Raw genomic sequence first — 22,293 nt, 5'->3', positions numbered from 1 at the left:
GCCAGTTAATGTTAGAAGTTAAAGTTTATTTCACACTGCTATGGTGTTTCTTTATTTTGTTACTAACATTTATGTTGCGGTGCTATGCACCTCTCTTGTTGGATTTACAATTATGAATTACTTCAACTTAAAACTAATATTATACTGCAGCCTGGTCGTGCTCGTTATTACGCTGAGTCATCACTTGCGGTGCGCTGGTATTAGTGCGCGTGTTTGTGGCGGATGACTGCCCTGGTGTCATATTCCTGTTGATTTGTCGGACTGCTTGCGCAGCATAATGATGGGAATGTTTACTAGTTGGTTTGCATATTTAGTTTGATGTTTATTAGGGTGAGCCGTTAACTTGTATGTGGCTATTGTTGGATTATTCAAGTGGAATGTCAGATATACCATGGGTTACTTAAAAACAAATTGTAAACATGTGCGTTTACGAACCCATTTATTTATAGACATGAGTAATATCCCGTTGTATTTGAAAAATTTGCTCCACTTATGTTTGCTACACATACCTAAACGTTTTCAAACAACAGTTTTCAAGAGTAAACATAAATCAATTGTTTTGCGAATGCTAATTTCATTTGTATTCAATCCCAGTTGTGTGTTGACTTTTTAAGCGAGTTTTTATACCCTACAACACTATGTGTTGGGGGTATTATAAGTTTGATTGGGCCAGAATTTATGTAACACCTCGAAATATTGGTTTCCCATATAGGAAAGTATATATGGATATTCCTAGCTCGCCGAGCTGAGTCGATCTAGCTATGTATGTCCGTCCGCCCGTCTGTCCATGTTAATTTGTAATCACTCTACAGGTCGCAATTATGGCCCGATCTTCACGAAATTTAAAATGTAGGTAGGGTTAATGTCAGAATAGAACCCTATTTCTTTTGGAGATGATCGCCAAATGTTTAGGGGTTGAAATGGACTAAATACTGAAAAAAATTCGGATTTTGCAGTAGCTATACAGGTCGCAATTATAGACCAATCGACGCGGAATTTCGCATGTAGCTAGAGTTTAGGGCGGAGAAGAAGCCTACCAATTTGGGTGGTCATCGGATAATATTTAGCGTGTAAAATAGATCATATATTTTTTGTTGAAAAAATTCAAAATTTTTTATTAAACCGCGAATATTTTAAATCCCGGCGAAATCACAAAGCCATGACAAGGTTACTTCTGATCTTTACATTGATGTTAAGATCCAACAAATCGAATATATAGCAAAATATATGCGATATATATGTCTATCAAAGAAGATATGCTTGAAAGATCTCATATATGTCGAGAACGGCTGAACTGATTTCGATAGTTCTCATTAATTCAGAATGGCCTCTTGGCAGGAAAGAAAAAACGTCTAAAAAATCGCATAAAAATATCTCTCTAAAGATGAAAATATTGATTTTGTAAAATTTTCTCATATTTTTTTCAATTTTGTCACATTTTTGGCATATTTCCATTTTGAATTAAACATTTGGTAATATTTCTACAGCTAACAAAACTAAGTAGTTAGCATATCAGGATATCATATACAGATTGCATTTGTGCCCCGATCCTTACGAAATTTTGCATGGGGATAAGATGAGGGTCAGAATAGAAGCCTACTCTTTTTGGAGATGATCGCCCTATATTTAGGGGTTGAAATGGACCAAAAACTGCAAAATTGTCAGCAGGTCGTAATTATCGCCCGATCCTCACGCACATTTGAATGGGGATTACCGGACATTGCAAAAGCCAAGCAGCTTTGGATGGCCATCCAAAAATATTCACTGTGTGAAATAGTTTGCCAACTTTTGTAGACAAAATACGAAAATGTCCATTCCAGTGACTTTTTGGAGTATTCACAAATACAGGAAAGACGCACTTCTGACTATTTCGTTAAGGCTGATTTCGTTGAAGAATATAGTCAAATGTCTGTATCTCATATAGGTGCCTTTTAGTCAAAAACCAATAATAAATGTTAATCTTTTGCCACTTCTGAGAGATAATATGTCTTTGGGAAATATTGGTTCCAGATCTAGGAAGACCATTTACGTGCAACATCTTCCAATAAATTGGAAATAAGCAAATTAGTTTAAGTTGCTATTATTCGAAAATTAGAGAACGAAACCTGATGGTTTTCTTTTATTATTTGTCACAATATCTTGTGGAATTCTTTCGAGTATCTCGCCCATATAAACTGTATTATTTATTATAGTGTTATAGGGTATTCAACGGTCGGCCCCGCTCGACTGTAGCCTTTGCTTACTTGTTTTTATTTATTTATTTTTTATTTATTTATTTATTTATTTATTTATTTTTTTTTTTTTTTTTTAAAGAAGACATTGATAAGTCACTTAGTAAAAAAATTTGTAGATTTATAGACATCTCAAAAACTAAGAGAAAAAATCCTCTCCCGTCTACACATTCCAGCAGCAAATTTTCCTCTCAGAGTTTTCTACAATACTCGACATTCCTTTGGAAAATCAGTAAAAGTCTATTTTTCTATTTTTACTTTCGATTGTCATCATTTAAACCCCTTTATGACCTCAATTATATGCAGCGCGTAAGCCAAGTGGCAAACGTTCAGTTCCTGATGAAATCGCCACTGAGGCTTAATTGCAAAAATAGCGCCAATATGAATGGAGCAAAACAAAAATGAAAAGAAAACCATTTAATAATACGCGCCAAATGTTAACAATAATAATTGTTTTTTTTTTTTTTTTTTTTTTTTTTTTTTGCCCAAATTCATTTTTAACCGCCAGTGCTGTGAGCGATTGAATAAGCTGCATCTATTTGTCCGATTGGTCAGGCTAATGGCTTGGCATTAAAATAATTAATGATTTTCAATTAAATGTGGACATTATTAGTTTTGACATACTTTTTTTTTAAATTCAATTATGTGTGGATTTTTTTGTGTATAAAGTTTTTGTTATTGGTGATGGAATAAAAAATGGAAATAAAATGGACATGGCTAATTGAAATTGTATTTGAAATCATAATACCCCCGTAAACGAAAGGTTACATTGATGCACTGTTACAACCTTTATTGGGCAGAGAAGGGGATTTAAACAAATACTTATAATTATAATAATTATAATTATCATCCTTATTACTTAAATTATAGTCAAAGATATTCTGAAAGATTTTTGACAGACCCATAGTCCTCGAAAAAAAAAATTAAAACTATCCGAGCTATAATCCTGATTTGTTTGACGAGCACTGTCGGCGCTTGGTTTTTTATACTCTCAGCCATATGGCTGATTTGATGCGGCCAAACCCTGCCTCAGGATGTATCTGGTATGGCCCAAACTTGGTACTTCGAGTTCGGAGATGGGCAATATCGGTCCACTCCTTCTGTTGACTCCCCCACAAAAGGTTGAAATATTCAAAAAAAATATATATATATTTAACTGCACAAATAGGGAAAACACTTTTAAAATCCTAAAATTTGTAGTTCTAGATCAGGTGCAAAAATAGACAATATAAATCCGCTCCATCAAGTACCTCCCCTCAAAGGGAGACAATTTTGAATAATAACAACTCATATAAAATGTGATGTAAGAGTTCGATTGTCTTCAAATTTCACACATCCCAATATTTACTAACCCGAGGTCTGGTGTTAATATGGAACACATCGGTCCACTCCCTCTGGTACCTCCCCCACAAATAGTCGACATTTTCAAAACAAAAATGTATTTTCTGCACAGAAAGAGAAACGATAATCCGATTTTGCTCCAATGCTGCAAATCCTAATATCTGCATTAGTGCTAGGTCAGGTTCGAAAATGGACACTATCGATCCACTCCATCAAGTAACTCCCCTACAAAGCGTCCTTTGAATAATTACAACTATTATAAAATTTTATGTAAGTGTCCGATTGTCTTCAAATTTCACACATCCTAATATTTATACTAACCCAAGATATGGTGTTAAGGTGGAATATATCGGTCCACTCTTTCTGTTACCTCCCCAACAAAAGGGCGAAATCTTCGAAAAATATAGTTTTTGCACTGAAAGAGAAAGGATAATCCGATTTTGCTCCATCTTTGCAAATCCCAATATTTGCATCACTGCTGGGCCAGGGCCACTCCATCAAGTACCTACCCCACAGAGGGTCAAAATTTTGAATAATAATAACTCGTATAAAATGTGATGTAAGAGTCTTCAAGTTACACACATCAGAATATATTTATTAACCCAAGGTCTGGCGTGAAGATGGAAAATATCCCTCCCCACATAGGGTCAAAGTTTTGAATAACCAAAACGATTATAAAATCCGAAAGAGGCATCCAGTTCTCCTGATATTTTACACTTTTTATTTCCATTATTTCTACTAACACAAGATCTTCTGCGAAGACGGGATATACCGGTCCACTCTTTCTGGTACCCCCTACAAAGAGGGATTTTAATACTTTTCGACACACGTGTATTTTTATACCCTACAACACTATGTGTTGGGGGTATTATAAGTTTGATTGGGCCAAAAATTATGTAACACCTCGAAATGTTGATTTTCCACATAGGAAAGTATATATGGATCTTCCTATCTCGCCGAGCTGAGGCGATCTAGCTATGCATGTCCGTCCGTCCGTCTGTCCATGTTAATATGTAATCAAGCTACAGGTCGCAATTATGAACCGATCCTCACGAAATTGAAAATGAAGGTGGGGATATGGTTAGAATAGAATGCTATTGTTTTTGGAGATGATCGCACGATATTTAGGGGTTGAAATGGACCAAAAACAGAAAAAAATCCTGATTTTGCAGTTGCTCTATTGGCCACAATTATGAACCAATCGACGCGAAAATTTACATGGAGTTAAAGTTTAGGAGTGGGCAGAATTTGTGCGGCCATCGGACAATAATTAGCGGGTTAAATAGACCCTAACTTTTATATTAGAAAATAGGAAAATGTCCACTAAACCGCGAATATTTTCAATCCCAGTCAAATTACAAATACATTGATAGATCACTTCTGGCCATTACTGCTGCCAAGAAATCGGATATATAGCAAAATAGTTACAATATATATGTAAAAGAAAGAGATCTTATTTATTCTGTTTATAAATCAAGAACCGCTGGGTCGATTTTCACAATTCCCATCAATTCGGAATGGTATTTTGCCAGAAAAGCAAAAAATCTAAGAAAATCGCGGAAAAATATACCAATAAAAAAGTGAATATTTTTTGTCGAATTTTTTCAATTTTAATCATATTTTTTATCGCATGCGATTTTATCAATTTGACTTACAATTTTGAATTGTAAATTTTCTAAATTTTTACACCCCCCCTCAACACTACGTTTTACCACGGTATTATATGCATATCGCAATTATCGTCCGATCCTCACGAAATTTTGCATGAGGGTAGGGTTAGGGTCAGAATTAAAGCCTGGACTAAAAAAAACTTAATTTTTCCTAATTGTGTAGTCGCTCGACACGGAATTTCGCATCAGAAGAGATGTAGGCACAGGGAAGAAGTCTAGCATTTTGGATGACCATTGGATTATATTTAGCTGTAAAATGGACCACAATTTTCGTGTGAAATTGTTTGGAATACTTAACAACACTACGGAGTGCATAAATATTGGCCAAATTCTCCGGGTCCAAAAACTAAGGGTAACCTCTGGGCGGGGCTCTTTGACATTATTTCCAAAACGAAATTTTCCAAAATGGATTTGGATATAAGGGAACTTCGAACATATTGTAGTGTTGCAGGGTATCACATGGTCGGCCCCGCACGACTAGAGCCTTTGCTTAATTGTTTATAAATGCGGTAGAGATCGGAGGATTCCTTCTGGTACCTACCCCACAAAGGGTTAAATTTTTAAATAACAAAAACGATTATAAAATCCGAAATAAGCATCCAGTTCTGCTCCTATATTTATAATCATATATTTTTAATAAAACTGTCTTCACAACTTGATTTATTATAATTTTAGCAAATTCTTCCATTTTCTTGTATTATTAAGTAATTAGTCTTGTAAACAGGAAATATCTACTCAATATTAGCCATATTAGCATAATCCAATAACTCAAAGTCTTAAAAAATGTGAATTACCATTTCCAAATATGTAATTATTGTAAAAAAAACAAAACCCACAGCGAGTAAGGACTTCGCTGCCACGTTTAACCTGCTGATCTACTTTTCTTCTTTGCATTAACCAGTTCCAAAGTCAAAAAAGCTACACCAAAACAAACGAAAAAATATCCCCCTATCCCAAACTATTTCCTAGTGCTCGCCATAAATGGTCACGTAAATGTCGACGAACATATACTGCGTTATGTTGTCATGCGAACGGCGACATATAAACATTTTTATGCAATATTTGGTAAAATTGGTTTTTGAACAATTTTTTATTTTGCTCAGTTTTGTTACGTTTCTGCACATAAATTATGGGTGGTAAGTGCAATTTGTCGTTGAAAAAGAAAGTTAGTGTTATCAGGTGATTCAAAGAGAGTTGCAAACTGTTTCATTAGTATTGAATGAAATGAAATGTTTTAAATACGTAACAAAAATTAATTGTAGAGAGTAGAATTACTCATCCGTCATGAAATTTTGTTCAGACATTTATACTACCCCTAGAATGTTTGGTAATAAAATTGGGACATATCGGTCCAAGTTTCGGTAATTTATTATACCCTCCACCATGCAAATTAGGGTATATTAACTTTGTCATTCCGTTTGTAACATCCTTAAATATTCGTCGTAGACCCCATAAAGTATATATATATATATATATATATATATATATATATATATATATATATATATATATATATATATATATATATATATATATATATATATATATATATATATATATATATATATATATATATATATATATATATATATATATATATATATATATATTCATAGCTATATATATATATATATATATTCATAGCATAAAATTCTAAGTCGATTTAACGATGTCCGTCTGTCTGTCCGTCTTTTGAAATCACGATACAGCCCACATTTTTTAACGTAGAGCGCCAAAATTAAGCAGAGCAATTTATATTCCGTCTAGGATGGTTGCTACTGAAAATGAGATATATCGGTCCACGTTTTGGTATTGTCCTCCCGATATTCGGAATTTTGATGATTTATGCCACATTTTTTCACGGATTTGTCTGAAAATTGATATTTGTAGGTCATAACGGGTCCCAGTTCGTATGGCAAAACATTCCATGTATAAGTCCACGCTTTGGTATAGCCCCCATATAAAAGTACCTCCCAATATTCGGTATTTTGATTATTTTTGCCACATTTTTTCACAGATGTGTCTCAAAATTGGTATTTGTTGGTCATAATGTAAGGGTCCACGATTTGGTATAACCCCCATATAACGGTACGGTATAGGTCCACGTTTTTGTATAGCCCCATATAGCCGTATTTCACGATATTCGGTATTTTGATGATTTTTGGCACATTTCTAAAATGTCTAAAAATTGGTATATGTGGGTCATAATGGGCTCTAATGTTTCCTTTGCCCTAAGGTGGAGGGTATTAAAAGTTTGGTCCGGTCGAACTTAATGTTTTTTTTACTCTTTTAATTTTTTTTTTAAATACTTTGACCACAATTTTAATCCAAATCATGTGGAACTTGACATTTAAGGTTCTGAGACATTTACATTACATTGACGTACATTGTGGCTCGCAAGTTAAGCCATGAAATTGAAAGATTGAACAGTTTGGATCATATTTTTGAGAGAAAATTCAGGTATTTTAATTTTTTTTCGCGCTATTTAACTCATTTAAAAAATGAAGAAAACTATGAAAAATAAAATGAAAATAACTTGTTGTATATAATTTTCAATGAGTCTGACAGGAAGTGGGCATAGCCTCGGGACTGTATTTCTGGAGTTTTACGAAGCTGTTCTATCTCTTTATTGTACCATGGTTCTGAGAGGTATAATCTCTTCTTTGCTGAAACTTTTGAAGATTGTTCCAGTATTTGATATACGCCCCATACTACGGTACCTTCTAATTTTCGGTGTCAATTTCAAATTGACATTTTAAGTTCTTAGCCGGCAAAATATCTCCCTGCTAAATTTTGCGAATATAATTCCACCATTATGTATTGACCAAATATTAGGTATTTTAAGAATCTTTCCCCACAAAATTTTGTGAAGCTAAGTGCACTATTATATATAGGCCTTATATAATGATACTTCCTATTGGGTATTTTGAGAGTGTCAGGCAGAGTTCTTTACAAAGTTGTTATTTGGTATTTTGTTTTTCAGTAGTTGACACTCCAAAAATTGCCAATATAAAACCACTTGTAATGTAAGTCTCTTCAGGGCCCAATTGAGTTTGATTTCCAAAAATCAGAGATAAAGTCAAGGAAGCATTTCGTTGTTCCCATTCATACGTTATTTTATACCCTCAGCCATATGGCTAGAGAGTGTATATATTATTTATACGGTCAAAACGTGCCTGGTCGAAATAAAGGTTTTACACCCTGGGTCTCTTTGAACCAGATCCGATTCAGGGCATTTGGAGTCGATCTAGCGATGTCCACCCATCCGTCTGTCTGGCTGGCTGGTGCGCCAGATTTGATCCAAACTTGGTACATCCTAATAATATTATTATCAAACTTAGATCGAGTTCGGAGATGGGCAATATCGGTCCACTTCTTTCTGGTACCTCCCCAAAAAACGTCAAAATATTCAAAATATATATTTTTCTCCATAGAAAGAGAAAGGATAATCCGATTTTGCTCCAACTTTGCAAATCCTAAAATTTCAGGTGCGAAAATGGACATTATCAGTTCACTCCATGAAGTACCTCTCCCACAAAGGGACAAACTTTAGAATAATTTTAACTCATATAAAATGTGATGTAAGAGTCCGATTGTCTTCAAATTTCACACATGGCAATATTTTTTTTAACTTAAGGTCTGGTGTGAAGATGGATTTTATGGGCCCACTTCTTCTGGTATCTCCACCACGAAGGGTCAACATTTTGAATATCCATGAAGCTAATAAAATTCGAAATTAACATCCGAATCCATTCAGACTTGGTACATCTCAACATTTTCATCAGCGCAAGATCTGTTATAAAGATGGTAGAGATCGGACAATTTCTTCTGAAACCTCCCCCACAAAGGGTTAACGTTTTGAATAAGCAAAACGGTCATAAAATCCGAAATAAGCATCCAACTCTCTTCAAATTTCACATATCTAAACATCTTTGCTAATGCGAAATCTGTTGTGAAGATAATAGATATCTGCCAACCCGATCTGGTATCTCATCCACAAAAAATCACAATTTCCAATACTTATATCTATCACAACTTGTCATGATTTGAAAGAAGTCTCCGATTTTATACAGCTTCCAATATCTAAATATTTCTCTTAACCAGAAATCTGATATGAATATTGTAATTTATCGGAATTTATGATTTTGCAAAAAATTGGATTTCCTTCAAATTTTACACATACCAATATTTTTATCTGTATTAGAAGTGGAATATTTCGGTCCGCTATATCTGGTACCTTACACATACTACCACATTTTCCAAAAATGTGCATATATCTCATATAAAGTATAAGAAGTAGACGATATAGTCCAAATATGGCATGTTGTAATATTTATATCAGACTTAGGTCAGATACGAATTAGACAATAATGGCCAACTGCTTCGGAACCTCCCCCATAAAGGGTCAACAGTTTGAATAATCATAACTAAAGGCTGGGGGTAGACATCTGTCGTTAAAACCGACTGATCCTGTCAACATGTTTTTTCTTAAAATCGGATATTTTTTTGTGGGGGAGGTACCAGAAGAAGTAGGCCGATATTGCTCATCTCCGAACTCGATCTAAGTTTGACAATAATATTATGATATACCAACTTTGGACTAAATCGGATACTCCTTTCGAGAGTTATCGTGCGCACCAACCATGCAGACACACGGACGGACATCGCTAGATCGATTTCAAATGTCTTGCAAAGGATTTGGTCCAAAGAAACCTAGGATATAAAACCGTTATTTCGATGAGGCACGTTTTGGCCGTATCAAATGATATATACCCCCTCTAGCCATATGGCTGAGGGTATAAACAGTCCCGGTGTGTTAAAAGGACCTAGCGGAGGAACTTAGACAAATTTTATTACGTTCTTCATTACATATGTACATCTCTCTCTCAAAAAAAGTTTCCAATCAAACAACCATGTATGTGTCTTAAGTCTTTCGTTTTTGCGTCTATCAAGAATACCCTTCTTCTCTCATGTAAACATCTCATAAAAACATTCAATCAATTAATGAATGATAGACACCATTCAATCGATTATCACTAAAATATAGCATTCATAAAATAGTTCACAAAATAGTGGCTGCTACTTGACATGACAACGGCAGCTCGAGGAACCCTCCAAAGGTTTACCTTGCTTAGGAAACAAGAAAAATTTTCCTTTTTTTGTTTTTTTTTTTTTTTTTTTTGCCGAAAAAACTGGCAATGGTGTTGATAGAGGCATAACGACAATTTTCATTTCTTCGCCAGCTTCCCAGGCGAAATGCCGACAACAAAAATACATAATCATTTAGAAAGAAGAAGACGAAGAAGATGCCGAAAACGAAACGCCACAAAACCACATGAAACGAATCTAAAAAGAAGATTTTTCTTCAAGTTTTGATTTTTTTGCCAAATTTTTGGTTGCCTTGCATTGCATAATAGTGGCAAGCAATGTAGTCTCAACGACTGTGACTTTGAGGCTGGTGGCAGTCTAGCTAACAAACAGCAACAACAACAAATATGACAACAAAGAATCGCACAAAAAACGCTATTGGCAACGTGGTTTAACTTGTTTTAATGTTATTTTTCGTTGCTCTTTCTTCGCCTTTGTCTTCTTTGGTCTGGTGTCATCTTCAGTACTTGACTAAGTACTTTTTGTACCATTCGCTGTTCTGTGGCAGCCTAACCCCTTTGTCCCGCAATCGACGTAACAAAAACTAATAAAAACACCAATATTTTCCCGCGCACTTTTTGCCTGCCGTGCTGGCTGTGTCTATGTGTGTGTGTGTCTTGGAGATGTATTTGGGATTTTTCCCATATCATAAAGATGTTCCATTGATTGCATTTTAAGCTGTTGCTTGTCATTGCTGCTGTTGGTGGTGTGTTGTTGTTGTTTATTTGAAAAAAAAAAAACTTAAAACGAAACACTAACAACAATGGAAAAAGAAGAAGATACCCATTGTGCTGTGGGAACTAACAGGGACGTGGTAAGGGGTAAGAAAATAATTCAGGAAGGGAAAATATACACTTGGGAGTTAAATCTGGACAAGTGTTTGGGTACAGAGAACATTTCATGTATTCTATGCATGAAGACCTCCTAAAGGCCTTTTGTCCATATTACACCGTTTGGGGTCATTTTCTGCTTCTTGAGAGTATTTTATCTATAGAAAACTTCATAATTGTATCCTCGACCACTTGAGGATGTTCCATATATTAAGAAGGCCCACTGAGGATATTTTAACTATAGAAGATCTCGTTAGAAGACAAAATGAGACCCTTCTGTCCTGTCCTCTGTCCTGAGCGATAAATGAACTATTGGAGATCTCTAATCTAATAAATCCTGAAGGATCTATCTATACATTGGTAGAATATAATAGGAGTTCCTTCTGTTTGCAGAAGACCTCCTGAGCCATAAAAAAAATCCTGAGGATATTTTATATATAGCAAGCCCCCAAGGTGTTTTTATACCCTCCACCATACTATGGAGGGTATATTAATTTTGTCATTCCGTTTGTAACTCCTCGAAATACCATGCCCGTCTGTCTATCTGTGTGTCTGTCTGTCTGTTGTAATCACGCTATCTTTCGAACAAATTAAGATAGATGGCTAAAATTTTGCACACATGTATATTTTGCCAGTAGGCAGATTAAGTTCGTAAATGGGCCATATAGGTCCAAGAAATCATATAGCCCCATATAACGGTACCTCCCGATATTCGGTATTTTGATGATTTTTGCGACATTATTCACCGGAATTGTTTCAAATTTGGCATTTGAAGTTCGTAATGGATACTACAGCCTAAGACAGAAAATAATCTATGTAGGTCCACGTCTTAGTATAACCCCTATATAATGGTACCCCCCATATTCGGTATTTTGATGATTTTAGCGACTTTATTTAACAGAATCGTTCCAAATTTGGCATTTGAAGTTCGTAATAGATACTACAGCCTAGGACAGAAAATTATCTGTGCAGGTCCACGTCTTCGTATAGCCCCCATATACCATACCCCCCGATATTCGGTATTTTGATGATTTTAGCGACTTTATTTACCGGAACCGTTTCAAAGTGGGCACTTGAAGTTCGTAATAGATGCTGCAGCATTAAACAGAAAATGGTCATGTAGGTCCACATCTTCGTATAGCCCTCATATACCGTACCCCCCGATATTCAGTATTTTGATGATTTTAGCGACATTATTCGCCGGAATTGTTTCAAATTTGGCATTTGAAGTTCGTAATGAATACTACAGCCTAAGACAGAAAATTATCTGTGCAGGTCCACGTCTTCGTGCAGCCCCCATATAACGGTACCCCCCGATATTCGGTATTTTGATGATTTCAGCGACATTGTTTACCGGAATCGTTTCAAATTTGGTATTTGAAGTTCGTAATGGATTCGTAATCCAAAGTCAAAAAAGGAGCCTTGTAGGTCTACGTCCTCATATAGCCCCCATATAACGGTAGTCCCCGATAATCGGTATTTTGATGATTTTAGCGACATTATTTAGCGAAATCGTTCCAAATTTGGTATTTGAAGTTCGTAATAGATACTGCAGCATAAAAAAGAAAATGGGCTATATAGGTCCAAGTCTTCATATAGCCCTCATATACCGTACCCCCCGATATTCGGTATTTTAATGATTTTAGCTACATTATAACAGATTTTTCTTCAAGTTTCGCATTTAAATATTGTAATAACTTATGACAAAAGTTGCCTATGCAGGCCCACGTCGTCGTATAAGCATTCGGCATTCTTAAGATATTAACAGAATTTTTAACGGATTTTATTTTTTGGAAATTGCCAAATTTGTACCAATTGGTGGAGGGTATTAAAAGTTCGGCCCGGCCGAACTTACAGATTTTTTACTTATTTCATATAGAAGCCCTCCTAAATATCTTCACTCAGTAGGAGACTTTATGAGAATCTATTTACAGAATACTTTCTAATATAAGACATCTGGCTGAACATATTTCTGTAGAACTTTTTAAGGTTGTTTTTTATAGAACAAACTGCCTGAGGAAGAAGAAGAAGACTTCATAAGGATCCTCTTTTTATTTAAGGTTCCCGAAATATGTTCCTTTTTATCCTGAGAATAATTTCTTTTATAGAAAAGTTTTTTCGGGTCTTCGTCTTTACTGAAAAACTCCTCAGTGTCTTCTTGAGGATCTTCTGCCAAAGAAAGAGCTTTTGCCTCCAACTGTATATCTGTAGAAGATCTCTTGAGAGTCAGCTATCTATTAATTGAAGATCCTTAAAGGGGTTCCATCTTCACCTATAAAAGACCACTGGAGTTTTTAGAAGGCCGCTTGAGGGAACTCTTTTCATAGAAGGCATCCTATATATTGAGGGTCTATTGTAGACCTCTTGAAAGTCCTTGAGGGTATTCCATATTTACCTATAAAATACCACTGGAGTGGGTAGAAGGTCTCTGTAGGAAACTCTACTCATAGAAGGCGTCATATTTCGAGGGGCTATTGAAGACCTCTTGAAAGTCGTTTGTCTGGGGGAGACTACTTGAGAAGCTTTTTTGAATATCTATTGATAGGTCATTTTACCTGTAGAAGATCTCCTTAGGGTCTTCCATATTCAGAAAAGGCCTCGTGAGGGTCTTCTATCAATTGAAGATATTCTTAGGGTCTTAAGTATATAATAGACCTCATAAGAGTCTTCTGCTAATTGGAAAGCTTCTTGAAGGCATGTCTATATGTAACGTGCTTTTTATCTTTAGAAGACCTCTTGAAGATATTGGATTAAAACACCTCTTAGAGGCCTTCTAGCTGTCGAAGATCTCTTCAGAGTCTAATGTCTATTGAATACCTCTTTTGGGTATTATATTCATAGAGAATATAGGAAAGCTTTATAGGACCATCCTTCCATTCAAACCTCCTAAGAATATTTTGTAACAAGTATATCGCTTAAGGGTCTTCTATCTATGGAAGATCATTTAGAAGACATCCTGGTGATCTCCAAACGATAGATGACATCTTAAGAATCATCTTGAGCGTTTTATATTAAAAAAGACCAGATAAGGTTTCTTAAAAGGGCTCCAAATGGTCTGGTCCTTATTGAGGAAATTCTATTCATAAAAGACCTTTCGAGGACCTTCCATATACGAAATCCTTATTTATGGTCTTCCAACTATAAAATCTTAATAGAAGGCGTTTTGAGGGGCCCTCTAGGCAACCAAGTGAGATTTTCGAATCTTACGAGAGCCCACTTCTACCCACAAAAGATCTTTTTAGTGGTGTTCTATTCATAGAGGAACTCTTCAGGCCCCCTTTATTTATCGAAGACCTATTGACTGTCTTGTACATAAAACAAACATCGGGAGGTTATTTTGCTATTTCATTGCATCCTGAAGATCTTTCTGCTATAGAAGGACTCCTTGAGGGAAGGCTATTGGGTCTTCTCTCATAGAAGACCATTGGGTATCGTCTCTCAAAGAAGATTAGTGGGGTTTCTCTGACCAGAAGACCAGTAAAACTTCTCTCAAAGAAGAGCAGTGGGTCTTTTTCATATAAGACCTTCCCCTAAAAGAAGACCAGTGGGACTTCTCTCATAGAAGATTACTTGATCTTCTCTTATAGAATGCCATGGGATATCCTCTCATGAAAAACCAGGGAGTCTTCTCTGAGAAAAAACCAGTGGGTCTTCTCTTTTTAGAAATCGCCTAAAGAGTACCATCTTCCGAATAACATCTGCAGTTATTATGTCACCTCTTAAAGATCTTCTGTCTATAAAAAATCTTCGAAATGTTTGGGTCTATAGAAATCCTATTGAAAGATTATCTGCCTATAGAACCGCTTTAAGGTAATTTTATATATAGACGGATTCTTAAAGGTCTCATACATTTTGAAAGACAGCTTAAAGAGTCTCCTTTATCTTAATTATTAACATTTTTTTACTTTTGTTTAGAAGATTGTTAAAGGTCTACTACCAATGAAAGAATTCTTGAAGATAGTTTTTCTGAAATTTCTGTTTTCTGAAAGTATTTTTTTTATTAAATATATATAATCGACTTTTTGAACTTCTACTTTCAATCAAAGATCTACAGGAGGTATTTATTCAATAGAAGATCTATTAAAGTTAAATTTTAAATTATTTAGTTCCTTTTTTATAAAAAAAAAAAACTTTTCTAAGTTTTCGTTTCTCAAATACAAGAAAAAAAATAAATACAAAATAACCATAAAAAAGTGCTTCCTCTGGCACATAACCACCTCAAAGTCAATGTAATAAACTGACACACAATTCCAAAGTAGTTAACCGAACATTAATGTAATAGCTTAGTTTTTAAATACAATTTCCTCCCTGGTTTCTTTTTCCGCCACACAACAAGCATTTGGTGACAAACATTGAACGGAAGCAAAGGCCGTCTACGAAAAAAGACGATTTCAAATTCAAACACTTCAAAACCTGTTGCATTTCCAGCCACAACTTGTTTGCCGCTTGTCACCTTATTATGGTAATTGCAATTAACAAAAAATGTATTGCAACAACAACAACAAAACTACAATGATAAAAATGTTGGTCAAATCTAATTAAAAAGTTCAATGCACACATGTACACAAACAAAAATAATGTGGCTAAATGAAGGGGACAATAAATCACAATATTAAAAAAAAAAAAACAAGAAACTAAAGTGAAGATGCGAAACGAAAGACTTAAGACACAAACGCTTTTCGTAAATGGCTATCGTTTCAATCAAAATTGGCTGATGAGGATGATTTTTTTTTTCAATTATCAAGAAAAAACACTTCTTAATATTTCTCACAGTCATATTTTATGGCGAAAAATCACAAGCTTCTTGAATTCTCTAAAAGTTTCGGAAAAAAAAAAATCTTCGTAACATTTTCCATCAAGAGGCACCTCAACAAAGATCATCACTTTTACTTAACAGTTAAGATATTTATTTGCTGATAGATTTTGACAATGTTATATTCATGACGTATATGCATGCATGCAATTTGCTGTCTATGTACAAGCATATATCGACTGTGTGAGTGTGTTTCTGTCTGTCTGCCCCTCTGATTGCCAGCACTTGCAACTGACCTTTTAAATATTGACACAACAAATGCGTTACAAAGTGAAATATGTTAACTACTCTCAAAAAAAAAAGCCTTATGTGATGTTGGAGTCCGAAACTCCATTGGCTGCCAGCTAATTCACAGTGGCCAACAATTGCCGTCCATGATGGCAAAAACAACAACAGCAAGTAAAAAAGCAATAAGTTCGGCCGGACCGAACTTTGAATACCCTCCACCATTTAGAAAGAATTTGGAAAATTTTCGATAAAAAATTACATTCGCCAAAAATTCTGCTATACGAAGACCTGGACCTGCATAGAGCTATACGAAGACCTGGACCTGCATAGACAATTTTCTGTCACAGGCTGTAGCTTCCATTACCAACTTCAAATATGACATCTCAAACTATTTCGGTGGGTATTGTACCTAAAATCGTCAAAATACCGAATATAGGGAGGTATCTTTATATGGGGCCTATACGAAGATCTGGACCTGCATAGACAATTTTCTGTCACAGACTGTAGTTTCCATTACAAACTCTAAATACGTAATTTAAAACTACTACAGTGAATTATGACGCTAAAATCATCAAAATACCGAATATTGGGAGGTACAGTTATATCGGGGTTATACGAAGAGGTGGACCTGCAGAGACAATTTTCTGTCTTAGGCTGTAGTATCCATTTCGAACTTCAAACGCCAAATTGGAAACAATTCCGGTGAATAATTTCGCTAAAATCATCAAAATACCGAATACAGGGACTTACCGTTATATGGGGGCTATACGAAGACGTGAACCTGCACAGACAATTTTCTGTCTTAGGCTGTAGTATCCATTTTGAACTTCAAATGCCAAATTGTAAACAATTCCAGTGAATAATTTTGCTAAAATCATCAAAATACCGAGTATAGGGAGGTACAGTTATATGGAGGCTATACGAAGACGTGGGCTGCACAGACAATTTTCTGTCTTAGGCTGTAGTATCCATTTCGAACTTCAAATGCCAAATTTGAAACGATTCCGGTGAATAATGTCGCTAAAATCATCAAAATACCGAATATTGGGAGGTACAGTTATATCGGGGTTATACGAAGAGGTGGACCTGCAGAGACAATTTTCTGTCTTAGGCTGTAGTATCCATTTCGAACTTCAAACACCAAATTTGAAACAATTCCGGTGAATAATTTCGCTAAAATTATCAAAATATCGAATATCGGGAGGTACCGTTATATGGGGGCTATATGAAAACGTGGACCAATATAGTGCATTTACGAACTTAACCTGCCTACTGGCAAAATAAACATGTGTGCAAAATTTTAGTCTTCTATCTCAATTCTTTCGAAAGATAGCGTGATTACAACAGACAGACGGACAGACAGACGGACATGGCTAAATCGTCTTAGCTGATCAAGAATATATATACTTTGTTGGGTCTGACATGAGTATTACGAGAAGTTACAAACGGAATGACAAAATTAATATACCCTCCATAGTATGGTGGAGGGTATAAAAATTGAAGATGCGCCAACATGCCAAGACGAAAAAAAAAGTAAAATTTATTTAACATAGCCTCTTCACAAAGAGCAGCTCATCTGTTTTCTTGTTTTCTATTTCTCTGGGCTCACTTAGCATGCAGAGTAGCAACAACCTTTACGAGATAACCGTTCCAACAACAACAAAAACAATAATCAAATGCAGTTTATTGAAATTTACTGGCAACAGAAAATTGCAACTAAGCTCATCTGCCGAGGAGGAGGGGGTTTTCAGCTGTTGATAAAGTAGTGACGTCAAAGAAAACATATGTATGCATGCCATTATATATACACACACATATATTTCAGATTTTTTATGATGGGAACTGTTTTGCATTTGCAACAACAGAAACCAGTTGCATGGTGAAAATAAACAACAATAAAATAAATTGTTAAACAACATCGTTTGGCTTTTTTGTTGTAAAAATTAACCTATTGCAATTGAAAATGAAATGCAGTTTTCTTGTGGTTGTTGTTTTATGTATTTGGATGCATTGTCATGTAAGGGTTATAAATTATTCCATATTTCTCTGGTAGGTACATCAGGCATAAACGAAACGAGAAGAACTCTGTGATATGAATTCATTAGAAAGAGAGGAGCTGGAGTATTTCTACGAGAGCAGCTACAATTTTTTTAGGAGAGCTTTTACAGATTCTCAATAAAAGGAGCTAGTATTCCGTTATGAGAAGAGCTAAACAACTTCTATGAATGGAACTAGAGCTCTTTCTGAGAGAAGCTTAAGCTTTACTAGGAGAGGAGTATCAGATCTTCATTGCGAGGATTTACAGTTCTTCTTTGAGAACAGCTACAACTTTTCTAGGAGAGCAAATACAGATTTTCAATAAGCGGAGTTACTATTCCGCTATGAGAGGACCTACACATTTTCTATGAAATGAGCTAGGACTCTATCTGAGAGGATCTTCTGCTTTTCAATGTCTGATGCTACAGATTTTCTGGGAGAGGAGCTGCATCTCTTTGTGAGCAGTTATAGCTCCTCTTGAAGAGGGTTGCATCTCTAGTATATAAGCTACAGCTGTTCTAGGAAAAAAATCTAGAGCTATTCTAGGAATGGAGATATATCTTCTATAGAAGACCTATAGCATTACTAGGAGAAGAACCATAGCACTTCCTCAAGAGGAACTATATCTGTTCAAGGAAAAAACTACATCTCTTCCAAGAGAGGAGCTGCAGCTCTTCTATAAGATAAGCTGTAGCTCTTCAATGGGGGAACTACAGCTCTTCTCTGAGAGGAGCTTCAGCTCTTCTATAAGAGGAGTTTCAGCTCTTCTATAAGAGGAGCTTCAGCTCTTCTATAAGAGGAGCTTCAGCTCTTCTAGGAGAGGAGCTTCAGCTCTTCCATGAGAGGAGCTTCAGCTCTTCGATGAGAGGAGCTTCAGCTCTTCTATGAGAGAGGAGCTTCAGATCTTCTATGAGAGAGGAGCTTCAGCTCTTCTATGAGAGAGGAGCTTCAGCTCTTCTATGAGAGAGGAGCTTCAGCTCTTCTATGAGAGAGGAGCTTCAGCTCTTCTATGAGAGAGGAGCTTCAGCTCTTCTATGAGAGAGGAGCTTCAGCTCTTCTATGAGAGAGGAGCTTCAGCTCTTCTATGAGAGAGGAGCTTCAGCTCTTCTATGAGAGAGGAGCTTCAGCTCTTCTATGAGAGAGGAGCTTCAGCTCTTCTATGAGAGAGGAGCTTCAGCTCTTCTATGAGAGAGGAGCTTCAGCTCTTCTATGAGAGAGGAGCTTCAGCTCTTCTATGAGAGAGGAGCTTCAGCTCTTCTATGAGAGAGGAGCTTCAGCTCTTCTATGAGAGAGAACTTCAGCTCTTCTATGAGAGAGGAGCTTCAGCTCTTCGATGAGAGGAGGTTCAGCTCTTCTATGATAGGAGCTTCAACTCTTGTATGATAGGAGCTTCAACTCTTGTATGAGATGAGCTTCAGCCCTTCTTTGAAAGGAGCTTCAGCTTTTCTATGAGAGGAGCTTCAGCATTTCAATGAGAGGAGCTTTAGCTCTTCCATGAGAGGAGCTTCAGCTCTTCGTTGAAAGGAGCTTCAGCTTTTCTATGAGAGGAGCTTCAGCATTTCAATGAGAGGAGCTTTAGCTGTTCCATGAGAGGAGCTTTAGCTCTTCCATGAGAGGAGCTTCAGCTCTTCGTTGAGAGCTCTTCTATGTGAGGAGCTTCAGCTCTTCGTTGAGGGGAGCTTCAGCTCTTCGTTAAGGGGAGCTTCAGCTCTTCTATGAGAGTAGTTCCAGCTCTTTTAGAAGAGGAACTACATATTCTCTTGGGGAAGAACTACTGCTCTTCTTTGAGAGCAGCTAAAGCTCTTCTATGAAAAGACTTTCAGTTCTATGCCCTCTTGTTTTTTTAAAAAAAAAGATCTATCATATCATACTTAGAAGTCAGATTAAAGATCTTAAGAGAATTTTCTCTCTGGAAGACCTTATAGCGACAGTAAGTATTTTGACAGCTTGTGTTATGAGTAGCCATAATAAATGGAGAACGGTGAGTAAGTCAATTTACCCGTTAAATTTCCTGTCAAAGTATTTAAATTCAAGGCAACTCAAAATTGTAATTCAAACCACCTGTAAAAAACTGTCTTATTGTTCGCCCTGGTATGCATCTTGGGCGCCACTCTTTGCTTTTACTTTGAGATCAGACTGCAAAGTTTCTATGTTTTCCTCAAGGAAACTCAAATCACAATTGTGTAACAACAACTATCAAAATTGGTCTTATTATCCGTCGTGGTATGCATCTAGGGCGCCATTTTTTGAGTTTATTTTAAGGTTAAGCAGGTTTGTGTTAAATTTTGTCCGATATGTTTTATTTCCGGACTTATTTTCATTAAAATCTGCTTGATCTGCTTGTGTCTGTTGTATACTTCTCCATTTTTGCATTTTTTTTTCAATACCAGTCACTCGATACTTCAGACTACAAAGTTCCTATATTTTCCTCAAGGAAACTCAAATCAGAATTATTTAAAAAGTACTAACAAAAGTGATATTTTTTCCAAACTGGTATAAAGCTTGGGCTCCATCCTTTGATTTTAATTCAATATTAAGCAGGGTTGTAGTGAAAATATGTCCCACATGATTTATTCCCAGGCCCATTTTCAGTTTATAGTTTCGCCTTGATCTGCTTGTGTCGGTTGCATAGCTCTCCATATTTTCAAATCTTACTTTCAATACCAGTTTATTGATACCTCAGACTACAAAATTCTCATATTTTCCCATGACAAAACCATAATATTTTCCTTCCGCCTTAATATTGTTATGTTTCTTGTATGTTTTTTGGCAAATGTCAAATGGTAAGGTCATTACAAAGTCATTGCATAAATTAAACCCATACTTTACAGATAACAGGTGGTTAATGAACGTGACTGTATTTGAGATGATTGAAACAATGATCTACGGTTGTTTTTGCCAATGTGACTGCCAAAAAAAAATCGAAACTGATTGAATTTCATATGAGCTGCATTTGTAGTTTAATGCAAATGACGTTATTAAAACTATTGACAACATTAATATTTACTTTCTCATGGAAAATAATTATTCAATTTTTGGGACCAATACTTAAAATTTTTAGAGAATCCAACACTTTCTAAAATTCAAAATACTTTAAATTGATGTACATTTTTTACATTATCCCTCTCTTTTTCCAGCTTGTATTTCTTGCTGCTAGTCTCCCTCCTGTCCTGTCTGATCGGTTACAGTCAAACAGCGGCCACCGATAGTTTAACAGCCTCCGCAACCACGGCCAAGCCTCAGGGCTTTCAATCACGTTCCATAGAGGCCAACGATGATGATCTCTTCGAGACACAGGCCCAAACACATTTAGGTTATAGACAACACCAACAGCAGCAACAACAACCGCTCTATGATTATTCCCAATCGGAAGAGGATCAAGAGGAGCCACCACGTCCCGTCTATCAAACACGTAAACAACAACAGCAACAATATCAGGGTGGCAAAGGATCGAAGAAACAATCAAGCGAAGAAGAAGTCGAGGAGGAAGAAGAGGAACCAGATCGTCTGTCACTATTGTTGGCCCAATCGAAATTCAATTGCAATGGAAAGACAACAGGGTAAGTAAAGAGAAATCTTCCATTAAATAGTAGTCTCTTAATTAAATTCTCTCTCTCTCTCCCTCTCTCTCTCTTTAGTTACTACGCCGATGACACACTCAACTGCGAAGTATTCCATTATTGTCAGGAAAATCAACGCCACTCCTGGATCTGTCCCGAAGGTTTTACATTCCATCAAATCCATTTGATTTGCATGCCTCCCTCCAACGACAACTCATGCCAACAATCTTCGAAATATCACATTGTCAATGAGTATCTTTACAAGCCAGTCAATCTCCAAGAACATCAAAGTAAACCCAATGTAACTCTACGCTATTCGGAACGTTATTATCCCGAGAATTTCTATGATCAAGATCGTGATCGTTATGATGAAGAGGATGATGCTCCCAGACAACGTGTCCAACATCATAGACAACCTGTAAGTAGTTTAATGAG

The 22,293-nt window shown here is 36.0% G+C and overlaps 1 protein-coding gene across 1 annotated transcript in view; it reads left to right on the top strand.

Moving 5' to 3' along the window:
• The window catches only part of LOC101900220 (putative uncharacterized protein DDB_G0271606), a 49,984-nt gene that overhangs the window by 25,873 nt on the left and 1,818 nt on the right, over nt 1-22,293 (top strand). Inside the window, exons 2-3 of the mRNA XM_059131050.1 lie at nt 21,436-21,858; nt 21,937-22,276. Of these exons, the coding sequence (XP_058987033.1) occupies nt 21,436-21,858; nt 21,937-22,276 (763 nt within the window). The remainder of the gene's footprint in view (nt 1-21,435; nt 21,859-21,936; nt 22,277-22,293) is intronic.

Source organism: Musca domestica, unplaced genomic scaffold (genome assembly GCF_030504385.1).
Source record: "Musca domestica strain aabys unplaced genomic scaffold, Musca_domestica.polishedcontigs.V.1.1 8, whole genome shotgun sequence".
NCBI classification, from domain to species: Eukaryota; Metazoa; Arthropoda; class Insecta; order Diptera; family Muscidae; genus Musca; species Musca domestica.
The sequence above is the reverse complement of the archived record's forward strand: the minus strand, read 5'-3'. Positions and strand labels throughout refer to the sequence as shown.